Raw genomic sequence first — 14,827 nt, forward strand, 5'->3', positions numbered from 1 at the left:
AACTAAAATTTAGTCAGGCCAACATTAAAAGTGTTATAACTGAGATGTAGTCCCAAGTGGAAGCCATAAAAACAAGAAAGGTAATGGACCAGAGAGGCAGACTTAGGGAAATTGGTGACTTATTAAAGCAATAACACTCATATCAAAGGAGTCCTAGAAGATGAAGAGCGAGAAAAAGGGGCAGAAGATTTATTTGAACAAATTATGAAACTTCTCTAACCTGAGAAAGGACACAGACACTGAAACCAAGAGCACAGGGAACTCCCACTAAATTCAACAAAAGCCAACCATTGCCAAGACACATCACAGTCAAATTCACAAATACAAAGAGTCCTGAAAGTGGGGGTGGGGGGCAGGGGGGAAGTCCTTAACTATAAGGGAAGATGGATCCCGCTCACAGCAGATCTGTCCACAGAAGCTTGCAGGCCACAAAGCAGTGAAAAGAAATATTCAATATGCTGAATGGGAAAAATATGCAGCCAAGAATTCTTTATCCAGTAAGATAGTCATTCAGAATAGAAGGAGAGATAAAGAGTTTCCAGACAGAAAAAAATTAAAAAGTTCATGACCACTAAACCAGTCTGGCAAGAAATGTTAAGGGCATTCTTAGTGGAGAAAAAAAGAGACCAAATGCAACAAAGACTAGAAAGGACCAGAGAATATCACCAGAAACACCTACTAGTAACACAAAGTCACTAAATTCATATCTTTCAATAATCACTCTGAATGTAGATGGACTAAGTGCTCCAATCAAAAGATATAGAGTATCAAAATTGATTAAAAAACAAGATCCATCTATATGCTGCCTACTTAGACTCATTTTAGACCTACAGACACCTGCAGATTTAAAGTCAGGGGATGGAAAATCATATATCATGCCAACAGACATCAAAAGAAAGCTGGAGGAGTCATGTTTATATCAGACAAACTAGATTTGAAACCGAAGACTATAACAAGAGATGAATAAGGGCATTATTTCATAATTAAGAAGACTATCCATCAAGAAGATCAAACAATTGTAAATATTTATACCCCCAACATGAGAGTATCTAAATATATGAACCAATTAACAACAAACATATAGAAATTCATTGATAATAATGCAATGATAGGGGATTTTAACATCCACTTACAGCAATGGACAGATCATCTAAGCAGAAATTCAACAGGGGAACAATGGCTTTGACATACTGGACCAGAGGGACTCAACAGATATATTCAGAACATTTCATCCTAAAGCAACAGAATACACATTCCTTTCAAGTGCACATGGGATATTCTTCAGAAAAGATCACACAATGGGCCACAAATCAGCCCTCAACAGGTACAAGAAGATTGAGTTCATATCATGTACATTTTCAGACCATGACACTATGAAACTTAAAGTCAACCACAAGAAAAAAATTTGGAAAGACCACAAATACATGAAGATTAAAGAACATCCTACTAGAGAATGAATTGGACAAACAGGAAATTAAAGAAGAAATTTAAAAAATATATGGAAACAAATGAAAATGAAAACATATTTATCCAAACTTCTGGGATGCAGCAAAGGCAGTCCTAAGAGGGAAGTACATAGTGATACAAGCATACTTCAAGAAACAAGGAAAGTCTCAAATACACAACCTAACATTACACCTAAAGGAGCTAGAAAAGAAACAGCAAATAAAGCCTAAAGTCTGCAGAAGACAGGAAAACAAAGACTAGAGCAGAGATAGACAATAGAGAAACAACAACAAAACAGTAGAATGGAATAATGAAACAAAGAGCTGGTTCTTCAAAATAATTAATACAATTGATCAACCCACAGCCAGGCTTATCAAAAAGAAAAGAAAAAGGACCTAAATAAATAAAATCACAAATGAAAGAGGAGAAATCACGATCAACATCACAAAAATAAAACAATTATAAAAGAATACTATGAAAAATTGGATGCCAACAAATCAGGAGACATGAAAGAAATAGATGAATCCCTAGAAATGTACAAACTACCAAAACTGAAACAGGAAGAAATAGAAAATGTGAACAGATCCATAACTAGCAAAGGAATTGAATCAGCAGGGGCAGCCCAGGTGGCTCAGTGGTTTAGCACCACCTTTGGCCCAGGGTGTGATCCTGAAGGCTCCGGGATCGAGTCCCATATTGGGCTCCCTGCTTGGAGCCTGCTTCTCCCTCTGCCTGTGTCTCTGCCTCTCTCTCTCTCTGTGTGTCTCTCATGAATAAATAAATAAAATCGTTTTTAAAAATTGAATCAGCAATCAAAACTCTCCCAACAGGGATGCCCGGGTGGCTCAGTAGTTGAGCCTTTGGCCTCAGCCTCAGCCTTTGGCTCAGGTCAAGATCCTAGAGTCCTGGGATCAAGTCCCACATCAGGCTCCCTACAGGGAGCCTACCTCTACCTCTCCTTATATATCTGCCTCTCTCTGTGTGTCTCTCATGAATAAACAAATAAAAAATCTCTAAAACAAAACAAAGCACAAACTCTCCCAACAAATAAAAGTCCAGGGCCAGAAGGCTTCCGAGGGAAATTCTACCAAACATTTAAAGAAGAGTTAGGGGATCCCTGGGTGGCGCAGCGGTTTGGCGCCTGCCTTTGGCCCAGGGCGCGATCCTGGAGACCCGGGATCGAATCCCACGTCGGGCTCCCGGTGCATGGAGCCTGCTTCTCCCTCTGCCTTTGTCTCTGCTCGCCCCTCTCTCTCTCTCTCTCTGTGACTATCATAAATTAAAAAAAAATAAATAAATAAAGAAGAGTTAGTAGTTACTCTTCTCAAATCTTTCCAAAAAAACTTCCAGACTAGTTCTCTAAGGCCAGCGTTACCTTGATCCCAAAACTGGACAGAGACCCTAGTAAGAAGGCGAATTACAGACCAATACTCCTGGTGAAAATAGATGCAAAAATTCTCAGTGAAATACTACCAAGTCAAATTCAGAAGTACGTTAAAAGAATTATTGACTACATCAAGTGGGATTTATTCCTGGGCTGCAAGGATGGTTCAACATTCACAAATCAATCAAAGTGATACACCACGTTAAGAAAAGAAAGGATAAGAACCATATGATCTGTCAATAGATGCAGAAAAGGTATTTGATAAAATACAGCATCCTTTCTTGATTAAAAAAAAAAAAAAAAAAACCTCTCATCAAGGCAGGAATAGAAGGAACATACCTTAGCATCATAAAGGCCATATACCAAAGACCTACAGCTAATATGCTCAGCGGGGGAAAACTGAGAGTCTTCCCCATATAGTCAGGAACAAGACAAGGATGTCTACTCTCACCATTCCTATTTAACATAGTACTGGAAGTCTCGGCCTCAGTAATCAGACAACAAAAAGAAATAAAAGAGATCCTAATCATCAAAGGAAGAAGTCAAACTTTCACTATTTGCAGACATGATACTCTCTATATAAAACCCAAAAGACTCCATCAAAAATTGCTAGAAGTCAAAGATGAATTTGGAAAAGGCAGGATATAAAATCATTGGGCAGAAATCTATTGCATTTCTATATACCAATAACAAAGCAGCAGAAAAAGAAATAAAGGAATCGATCCCATTTGCAATCACACCAAAAACTGGAAGGTACCTAGAAATAATCCTAACTATAGAGATAAAAGATTTGTACTCTGAAAACTACATAACACTTACAAAAAAATGTACAAAGAGCACAAAGAAGTGGAAAAGCATTCCACGCTCATTGATTGGAAGAACAAACATTGTTAAAATATCTATACTATCCAAAAAAATCTATACATTTAATAAAATCCCTACCAAAATACCACCGGCATTTTTCACACAGCTGGAACAAATGACCCTAAAATTTATACAGAACAACAACAACAACAACAACAACAAAACCTAAATAGCCAAAGGAATGTTGAAAAAGAAAACCAAAGCTGGAGGCATAACAATTCTGGACTTCCGGTTATATTACAAAGCTGTAGTCATCAAGACAGTAAGGTACTGGCACAAAAATTGACACATAGATCAATGGTAAAGAATAGAGAACCCAGAAGCTCAACTCTATGATCAACTAATCTTCAACATAGCAGAAAGAATATGCAATGGAAAAAATAGAGTCTCTGCAGCAAATGATGTTGGGAAAATCAGGCAGGCACATGCAGAAGAATGGAACTTGACCCCTCTTTTATACCACACACACAAATAAATTTAAAATGTATAAAAGACCTAAATGTGATACAAGAACACATCAAAATCATAGAGAAGAACACAGGCTGAAACCCCTTGACTTTGGCCATAGCAACTTCTTATTAGACACATTGCTGGAGCCAAGGGAAACAAAATAAAAAATGAACTACTGGAACTTCAAGTTAAAAATCTTCTGCATACTGATGGAAACAATCACCAAAACTAAAAGGCAGCCTATGGAATCTGAGAAGATATTTGCAAATGAGTATCTGATAAAGGGTTAGTACCCAAAACGTCCTGCACAGTAAAGGAAACAACCAAAACTAAAAGGCAACATACAAAATGAGAGAAGATATCTGTAAACTGGCATGTCCAACAAAGAGTTAGTATCCAAAATATGTAAAGCAAATATAAATCTCAATATCCCAAGCATGAATTATCCAATTGAAAATGGGCATGAGGGATCCCTGGGTGGCGCAGCGGTTTGGCGCCTGCCTTTGGCCCAGGGCGCGATCCTGGAGACCCGGGATCGAATCCCACATCGGGCCCCCTGTGCATGGAGCCTGCTTCTCCCTCTGCCTATGTCTCTGCCTCTCTATTTCTCTCTCTGTGACTATCATAAATAAATAAAAATTAAAAAAAAAAAAGAAAGAAAATGGGCATGAATGGATATTGTCTCTAAGAAGACATCCAGATGGGGATCCCTGGGTGGTGCAGCGGTTTGGTGCCTGCCTTTGGCCCAGGGCGCGATCCTGGAGATCTGGGATCGAATCCCACGTCGGGCTCCCAGTGCATGGAGCCTGCTTGTGTCTCTGCCTCTCTCTCTCTCTCATTGTGTGCCTATCATAAATAAATAAAAAATTAAAAAAAAAAAGAAGACATCCAGATGGCCAACAGACATGTGGAACTACTCAATATCATTCATCATCAAGGAAATGCAAATTGAAACCACAATGAGATATAACCTCATACCTGTCATAATGGCTAAAATTAACAACAGGTATTGGTGAGGATGTGAAGAAAGGGGAGCCCTTTTGCACTGTTAGTAGGAATGTAAAGATGTGTAGTTACTGTGGGAAACAGTAAGGAGATTCCTCAAAAAGGTAAAAATAGAACTACCCTATAATCCAGAAATTGCACAACTAGGTATTTACCCAAAGGATACAAAAATAGAGATTTGAGGGGGTACATGCATCCCAATGTTTATAGCAGTGCTATCAACAATAACCAAACTCTGAAAATAGCTCAGATGTTCATTGGCAGATGAATAGATAAAGATGTTGTGGAAAATATACACACTGGAATATTACTCAGTCATCAGAAAGGATGAAACGATGCCATTTACAAAGACATGGAAGCTAAAAGGAATTCTACTAACTGAAATAAGTCAGCCAGAGAAAGACAAATACCATACAATTTCATTCATATGTGGATTTTACGAAACAAAACAAACTGGCAGGGATGCCTGGGTGGCTCAGTGGTTGGGCATCTGCCTTCCACTCAGGGTGTGATCCAGGGATCCAGAATCAAGTCCCACACTGGGCTCCCTGCATAGAGCCTGCTTCTCCCTCTGCCTGTGTCTCTGCCAATCTCTCTCTCTCTCTCTCTCCTCTCTCTCTCTCTCTCACTGTGTCTGTCATGAATAAATAAATAAATCTTAAAAAAAAAACTGGCAAAGTGTGGTGAACAACTTTGCAAACCAGGAAAAACACTCTTAACTATAGAGAATAAACTAATAAATGCTAGAGGACGGTGAGGGGAGGATGGAGAAACAGGGGATGGGGATGAAGGAGGGCACCCAGTGATGAGTACCAGGAGTTATATCCAAGTGTTGAATCACTATATTATACACCTGAAACTAGTATTATACTAGTATTATATATAACTAGTATTCCTGTTAACAAACAGGAATTTAAATAAAAGTTTTAAAATAACAATTGTTAGTATTCATGAAACAGGTGCACACACAGAGACAGAAAGGAAATTGAATACCCATATAAAGAGTATTTAAAGCCACAAATCCCCTTCTTATCTCAGCTCAAGAAATGGCTGCCATGTCTATTCTCACCCCAGCAGAAGCCTGGAGCTTGCTTCTCTGGAGAGAACTCTGAACTGATGGATGCCAGGCACATAACCTAATCCAAAACATAACTATAATGCTTAAAACTAACCTGGTGAAGATACTGGGAGTCCCAGGGGCCAGACCCAACCTCCAACTATACACAGAAATAACCCTAACCTTAATCTTAATCCTAACCTTAACCTAAGCCTAAAACTAGACCTATTACTAACCAAAAACCTAACACTAACCCCTAGTCCCCAATACTTAAAACCTAACCCTGCTGAGTGAAGTAAGTTAGTCGGAGAAGGACAAACATTATATGTTCTCATTCATTTGGGGAATATAAATAATAGTGAAAGGGAATATAAGGGAAGGGAGAAGAAATGTGTGGGGAATATCAGAAAGGGAGACAGAACGTAAAGACTGCTAACTCTGGGAAACGAACTAGGGGTGGTAGAAGGGGAGGAGGGCGGGGGGTGGGAGTGAATGGGTGACAGGCACTGGGGGTTATTCTGTATGTTGGTAAATTGAACACCAATAAAAAATAAATTAAAAAAAAAAACCTAACCCTAACTCCAACCCTAACCCTAACCCCAACCCTAACCTTAACCCCAACCCTAACCTTAACCCCAACCCCAAGCCCAACCCCATCCCTAACACTAACCCACCATTTGCTTCGATGTGGATATAACAGAAGGTATTATGCTGAGTGAAATAAGTCAATGAGAGAAGGATAATCATTGTGTGGTTTCACTAATACGTGGAATATAAGAAATAGTGAAAGGGATTATAAGGGAAAGGAAGGGAACTGAGTGGGGAAAAATTAGAGAGGGAGATAAACCATGAGGGACTCCTAACTCTGAGAAACAAAGGGTTGCGGAAGGAGAGGTAGGTAGGGGGATGGGGTAACTGGGTGACAGGCACTGAGGAGGGCACTTGATGGGATGAACGCTGGGTGTTATACTATATGTTGGCCTGTTGAATTTAAATTTTTAAAAATGTAAAAAAAATTAATTAATTAATTAAAAAAACAAAGTGGCATTTGTTTAGCGTCCCATTTAAAAAATAAAAATAAATAAATAAAATAAAATATAATAAAATGCATTACCACCGTAGAACAATGTGCAGCAGCAGTACCCAGTGTTGAAAAGAGGTCATGAGTAATAGGGAAAACAGTTTTATGTTGAAACCCACCCCTCTCCTGCCCTCTACTGGTATGTTTAGACTATTAAGTCATTGTTCAACTTTTATTTTCAAATAAGTAGTATTATTAAACTGAAGTTGTAAGTTTTTTTTTTTTAAGGATTTTATTTATTGATTCATGAAAGACACAGAGAGAGGGGGTGGGAGGCAGAGACATAGGCAGAGGGAGAAGCAGGCTCCATGCAGGGAGTCGGATGTAGGACTCGATTCCGGAACTCCAGGATCATGCCGTGGGCCAAAGGCTGTGCTAAACTGCTGAACCACCCAGGCATCCCTGAAGTTGTAAGTTAAAGGCAGTATCATAATATCTGCTGATGTGGACAGTTTTATCTGTATGTTACTTATTTGGGAACTTTATATGGGTAGGGCTTCAGAGTAGTGTTCCAAGACAGCTTACAGAGCAATTTGCAAACTTATGGTTGCCCTCTCAAATCCATTGTAGCAGTTGCAAGTGGTTGTGTGGATATTGGATGTTTAATCTTTACCATTTGCTTTGTATTGACAATATTTTTCATTTTTAGTGTTAACTCATGCACTATTTTAGGAATAATGCAAATCAAGCCTTCATTCAGTGATGAGAATAGCAGTATAATAGGAATTTGCTGAATGTGCTTTAAAGGATTAATTGCTTTTTTCTTTTTTAGCATCTCATAGACTTTGCATGACACGGTACACTCCTAATTATGCATTCTTTAGTTTCCAAATCCTAACCTAAGACATTCTATATTAACTGATTGGTAACCTGAGAAAGAGCTTTCTCTGCCTGTTTCTCCCCTCACTCAATTTTTTTGGGCAAATTATGGGAAAATCAATGCAATTTCTCACTTCTCTGGATGAAGCAAAGTTTGTTTGGAGGGCACAACCAAATTTCAGGACTATATAGAACGGCTATTAAGAATATTTAGAAAATCCAAATTGATGAAAATTACTCCATAACAAATCATAAATCTCGTTCATTAATAATATGTGCTTAATTTTGAACTTACTTTTGAGAAAACAGTTCAAATAGGTTCTTTTAAGATTATTTTAATCAGGGATCCCTGGGTGGCGCAGCGGTTTGGCCCCTGCCTTTGGCCCAGGGCGCGATCCTGGAGACCTGGGATCGAATCCCACATCGGGCTCCCGGTGCATGGAGCCTGCTTCTCCCTCTGCCTGTGTCTCTGCCTCTCTCTCTCTCTCTGTGACTATCATGAATAAATAAATAAAATCTTAAAAAAAAAAAAGATTATTTTAATCAGCTCAGAAGCAAGAACCTACTTAGCTAATGAAAGTTGAGATACTTTCATAAAAGCAAGAAATTCTTGAGAGCATTTTTTTTCTTTAAAAATGGGACAATGTTAATGTCAAGATGTTTATGCAAGAATAAAATTTTTAAATCTTTGACTTTTGTAGAATTCCCACTGTCAAATTCCCATGGACTTGTGTGAGAAAAGCTATCCTTTGCTTGAATTTTGATGGAAGAGCTTAACTTTTCAAAGGATATGAAAAATTCATTGGGAAGTGTAATGTGTTCATTTCAAAGGCTCTCAGTTATCTGAGCTGAAGGTACTGTTCTCACTCTGGCCAGATGACTGAGAGTGTTCTGTACATGAATCACGCAATATTTTCAATCAGGACATCACTTAGTTACAAGTGTTGTATGTATAGAGTTTTGTTTTGGGAATTTTTTTTTTTGCCTAAATAAATGTTATAAATTTAATGTAAAGTGTGTCTTGTTTACTTTATTTCTAGGCATTTGCTTTAAATTTAATGCAAGATTTAGATTCCTTGGTTATTCACTTGTAACAATTGCTTACCAGTGGTTTTACTGCAGAAGTTTCCAATCCTGGAACTCCATTGATTTCATTAAATGCCTGTGGTAGGTACTATTAAAGTGTTGGAATTTATATAATTTATAAGTCCCTCAAGGGGGAGTTTTGTGGAGTTTTATGGAGAAGAAGAAATATTAAGCATATAAATATTAGTTAACATTGTATCACAGGCCAGTCCAAAGTGCTTGTTACAGAGCCACAGAGATCAACTTAATCCAAAGTAGGTACCCATTACACAGCCCAACAAGACTTCCTAGAGAACATAATATCTGGGTTGATGTCCATTCACACAACTATTGAGGTAATTAACTGATATTATACATATTAAGTGCATGTGATGAAGCAGATTACCAAACAACAGAGCATAAGAACCCCATAGCCAGGAAGAATCCTTAGTTATTTTAGTTTTAGAAACTCATTTTTTAGTTGAAGAAACTTATTCTTAGATAAAATGAGCTTGCTTGTCACACAGTAAGTCAGTGACGGACACTGTGCTATAGTTCTTATTTTCAGACTTCCAATCCAGTGGGCCTCTCTTCCCCACCATATTGTTACATAATACCATGAGATTTCTTAGATCTTAGGCATTATGTAGTTAAGCATCAAATGAATGATTCAGAAAAGATTGTACACCAAATGGTCAGAAAAGTGGAGATTGTCCTGAGGAAGTGTTCTAAGGCAGCATTAGTGTTTAAATTCTATAGAATTGTTAATGAATGACCACTACAAATAGTATTGCTTCACTAATACACAGACGTGAGGTTAGCTGTGTTAGGGTGACAGGGTTTGTTTGTTTTTAAATTTTACTATAATTTTCATAATAAGGGATCCCTGGGTGGCGCAGCGGTTTGGCGCCTGCCTTTGGCCCAGGGCGCGATCCTGGAGACCCGGGATCGAATCCCACGTCGGGCTCCCTGCATGGAGCCCGCTTCTCCCTCTGCCTGTGTCTCTGCACCTCTCTCTCTCTCTCTGTGACTATCATAAATAAATAAAAATTAAAAAAAATTAAAAAAAATAATTTTCATAATAATTACTAGTTTCATTAACTTGTTATCTGTCCAATAATTCACTCAATAGTGACATGGTATTACTATGAGCCATACATACTGAGGAACATAAATACTTTTGGCTAATACCTAACCAAATAAGTTGATAAGCTGTGTAGTCTATAGCCAACACCAAAAATGTAAAAGCCCTCCTCCATTCTTCCCCCTCCCTCCTTTGTCACAGTTTTTATTATGTAAATTGACCCAATCTCTCTTGACAAAATTCTTCCTTTCCTCCTCATTACCCATCCATCTCCTCTTCTCCATTCTTAATCTGCATTTTAGGAGTCCAGTGAATTGATCTGACTAACTGCATAACTCCTCGAATTGAGAAGAGGGGATAAAGGTAGAAACTGTGAGCACTCACATTAATCCTTTTTTCCTGATAATTTTAGATTCCAATGCACTCTCAAAATTCAGCCTCTACACAGGCTCCTGCCTATGAAAGAGCAAGTCATAGAGTAGGAGTACCCACAGCAAGCTCTTAGTTTTCAGAAGTAAGTCTTTTGAACATATTTGGGGGAAATGACACTTGTAGTCAGATGCTGCAAATGAAAGGTTTATTCCCATACATTCAGTAGGACAGCTGTTTAAAATCATCTTGTGGGGCGCCTGAGTGGCTCAGCTGGTTGAGCGTCTGACTCTTGGTTTTGGCTCAGGTCATGATCTCACGAGTCATGGGATCCAACTCCACATTGGACTATGAACTTGGCAAGCCATCTGCTATGGATTCTCCCTCCAGCTCTCTCAAATAAATAAAAAATCTTAAAAAAAAAATCATGGTGGCACCTGGGTGGCTCAGTGGTTGAGCATCTGCATTTGGCCCAAGTCACACATCAGGCTCCTCACAGGAGCCTGTGTCTCTGCCTCTCTCTGTCACTCATAAATAAATAAATAAACTCTTTAAAAAAATAATAAAGTTTTTGAAGAAATTTGACTATGCTTTAAAGAGATCTTGAAAACAGTTTTCTAATTTCATTTCAGAAGTTTAATTTCTTTCAACTTCTTAATTTTTCTGCATCTGCACTATCTTTCTTCTACCTTTTCTTCAGAGTTTGCAGGAAGAGGGTGGGGTCTGTTAGTGAAAGCTCTATAGAGGAAGTGACATCTAAGTAAGGATCAATAGGAATTTAGTAGGGGGCAATAGAGTGGACAACAATGAGTGTGCAAAAGTCAAAAGTACATTTCTGGAAGTGAAGCAACTTCAGTACGAAATGGCCAAATGAAAGGTTATAGTGAGAGTACTCACGGTTTAAACTAGAGAGGTAACCAGGAGCCAGCTCATGAAGGGCCATTGAAAGCCATCCTAAGAAGTTTGGGTTCCATTCTGAGGACAATGGGAACATGGAAATGGGAAGAAAGGTGGTCAGATTTGTGTTTTAGGGAGAGCACTCACTGAAGAATTAGAAGGGATGAGTCTAGTAACAGGTCAATTAGGACCATGGACTGAATCTTCAAAAACTGTCAAACTGAAGTGCAAAACTGACAAATAGGTGGAGGATAAGCATAGAAGAAATTAAGAGAGAAAGGGATAGTAGAACCAATTATCAAAAACTTCTCCTTCCCTAAATAGATACAACCTTGTCTCTGATTTCAGAGAAACTTTCCTCTAGAGGTACAATTCATTTTTTCCAGGTAGCCACGTATTTTTTCAACAAATATTATTGACCCCTTCGAAAAGTTAGTCATTGTTTTAGGCCTGGGGATACAACAAAATAAAGTCTTTGTCCTCATAAAGCTTACTTCTTTTTTTCCTTAGAGAGAAGCAGCCAGAAAATTAAAAGAAAGAAATAAAATAAATAGCATAACAAATAATGGAAGCAGAGGAAGAGAGACAAGCAGTATGAGGTGGCATGGCAATGATTATGTGGATTGCTATTTAATGTATCACAGCCAGGGAAGTCCTTATTGATAAGGCAGTATTTGAGCAAAAACCTGAAGGAGGTAAGAGAGCCATCCATGAGAATAACAAGGAGTCCAACAGTGCTGGGGTGGAAAGGCATGAAGAGAACAGACTATGTAGAATCTTACAGAACACCATCCTTAAGAATTTTTAAATTCTTTTTCTTTTTTTAAGATTTTATTTATTTATTCATGAGAGATACAGGGAGAGAGAGAGAGAGGCAGAGAGAGAAGCAGGCTCCATGCAGGGAGCCCGATGCGGGTCTCCAGGATCATGCCCTGGGTTGAAGGCGGCGCTAAACCGCTGAGCCACCCTGGCTGCCCAGAATTTTTAAATTCTTAGTGAGATAGTAAGTTATCAGAGAGTTTTGTACAGAAGGGTGACATGGCCATCAGCTTGTTTATTTATTATTTAAATTCAATTTAAAAAAATATATATACATTTATTTATATATTTGAGAGAGGGAGCATGAGTGAAGGGAGGGGCAGAGGAAAAGGGAGAAGCAGATTCCCCGCTGAGAAGGGAGCCCAATCCCCAGCTGGGTCCCAGGACCTTGGGATCAGGACGTGAGACCAAGCCAAACACTTTAACCAACTGAGCCACCCATGTGCCCCAATTTTTAAGTTTTTTTTAAAGCCATCTCTGCATCCAACATAGGGCTGGAACTTTAAACCAAAATCAAGGGTCATACGCTGCACTGACTGAGCCAGCCAGGCACCTCTCAGCTTGTTTATATGCTGGTGGCAATGATTCAAGAAAGCGGGGGAAAATGCGGGAGAAAGAAAGGATGGTGCTGGATAATGCCTTTGAGTAAGCAAGAGGGTATGGGATCTGGTGGACAAGTGCAAGTCGAGGAGCTGGCCTTAGGTAAAAGCAAAATTGTTGGTGGTAAGGCAAAAACAGCCCATACAGATTGGTGGGTAGATGTGATGGTGAGAGCTTGGGATTTTTTTTTTTCTTTCTTTTTTTCTTTTTTAGTAAAACAGGCAGCAGAGAATATGGTTGGAGGAGGAGGTGTTGGAAGTTTGAGGATAGAGAAGAAGTTATAAAATAGTCCACTGGGAAAAAACCCAAAACTTGACTGGACTCGGAGTTAGAAAACTGGATTTTGACTCCCAGGTTTTCCACTCACCAGGTGTATACAATTTAACTTATCTATTCAACCTCTCAGGTGTTCAGTTTCTCTGTGGGTAAAATGGAGATACCTACTGATAAGGATTATTTTATTATTATTATTTGGTAGAGGATTAAAGAATAAATGTGAAAGGAAAGCATTTTGCAAAGTATTTGTACTTGAAAAACAACTTTAATTTTTAAATCTACTTATCAAGGACTTGTTATGTATCAAGCATTATTATTTTTTATGTACATTATCTTGCTTAATCTTTTCATCAATCTTGTGTGCTAATAATACATCCTTATCCCACTTTACCTATGGGGATGTGGACTTTCAGAGAAATTAAGAATGTTGCCCAAGTTTGCAATTTAGTAGACAAAGTTGAGCGGATATTCCAATCCAAGATTCGAATCCAAGGTTCGTACTCTTTTTTTTTTTTTTTTTTAAGATTTATTTATTTATTCAGAGAGAGAGAGGCAGAGACACAGGCAGAGGGAGAAGCAGGCCACATGCTGGGAGCCCGACGTAGGACTCGATCCTGAGCTGAAGGCGGCGCTAAACCGCTGAGCCACCAGGGCTGCCCCCCCCCCCCCCCGTTTTTTAAGATTTTTATTTATTTATTCATGGGAGACACAGAGAGAGAGGCAGAGACACAGGCAGAAGAAGCAGGCTCCATGCAGGGAGCCCGATGTGGGACTCGATCTGGGGACTCCAGGATCACGCCCTGAACCAAAGGCAGATGCTTAACCGCCGAGCCACCCAGGGATCCCATAAAGGCTCATGCTCTTTAGAATTATGCTATTCAAGGTATATTTTTTCTTAAATTAGCTGAAATGTACTAATTTCCTGCTCTTTGAGGGCTTCTTTCTTGGAGCAAGTTATAAAGATCTTCTTGGTATCTTGTAGGTAGAAGAAAGTAAAGTAGTTGGTTTTGTGGATTAAGGTCAGACGTGGTTTTGGCATTTGATTCCTCCAATGTCAGTAAGAGTCGAAACAGAAGAGAAGAGAAGAGAACAGAAGAGAAGGCTACTGTAATAGACGTGCCCGAGTTTTAGGAGAGAGGTCTTTAAACATATATCTGAAAGTCTTAAAAAAAAAAAATATATATATATATATATTCTACAGGTGCCTGGCTGGCTCAGTGGGTACAGCCTGCGACTCTTGATCTTGGGTTGTGAGTTCGAGCCCCACGATAGGTGTAGAGGTTACGAAAATAAAAAACAAGAATATATTCTGTTTCCCAACTTCATTGAGCGTATTTGTGCGCAGGCTTTAGAGAGGCAACAGGAAAGCGGTCTAAGTCACTGAGTCGTGGGTCGGAGGGCAGTGGGTCTCAGAGAGGTGAGAAGGTGGGTGTGCCGGTAGAGCAGGCCGAAGGCGGTTCCCGCAGGAGGACGGTTGGACCCTGACAGGGTGGGGTAGTGGCCGGCGCGGTAGGGGGGAGGGGGAGGGGGTAGGGGACGCAGGGGGGGAGGGGAGGCGGGAGGGCCGTGACAGGGCGAGGTAGTGGTCGGCGTGGGAGGGGGGAGGGGGAG

The 14,827-nt window shown here is 39.4% G+C and overlaps 1 protein-coding gene across 1 annotated transcript in view; it reads left to right on the forward strand.

Annotated features, from left to right (window-relative positions):
* The first annotated feature begins 13,977 nt into the window (after positions 1 to 13,977).
* ZYG11A (zyg-11 family member A, cell cycle regulator) overlaps positions 13,978 to 14,827 on the forward strand; it is a 76,223-nt gene continuing 75,373 nt past the window's right edge. The window contains exon 1 of the mRNA XM_072820252.1: positions 13,978 to 14,099. Coding sequence (XP_072676353.1) covers positions 14,073 to 14,099 — 27 coding nt within the window. The 5' untranslated portion in view covers positions 13,978 to 14,072. The remainder of the gene's footprint in view (positions 14,100 to 14,827) is intronic.

This window comes from Canis lupus, chromosome 3, assembly GCF_048164855.1.
Source record: "Canis lupus baileyi chromosome 3, mCanLup2.hap1, whole genome shotgun sequence".
In the NCBI taxonomy this organism is placed as follows: domain Eukaryota; kingdom Metazoa; phylum Chordata; class Mammalia; order Carnivora; family Canidae; genus Canis; species Canis lupus.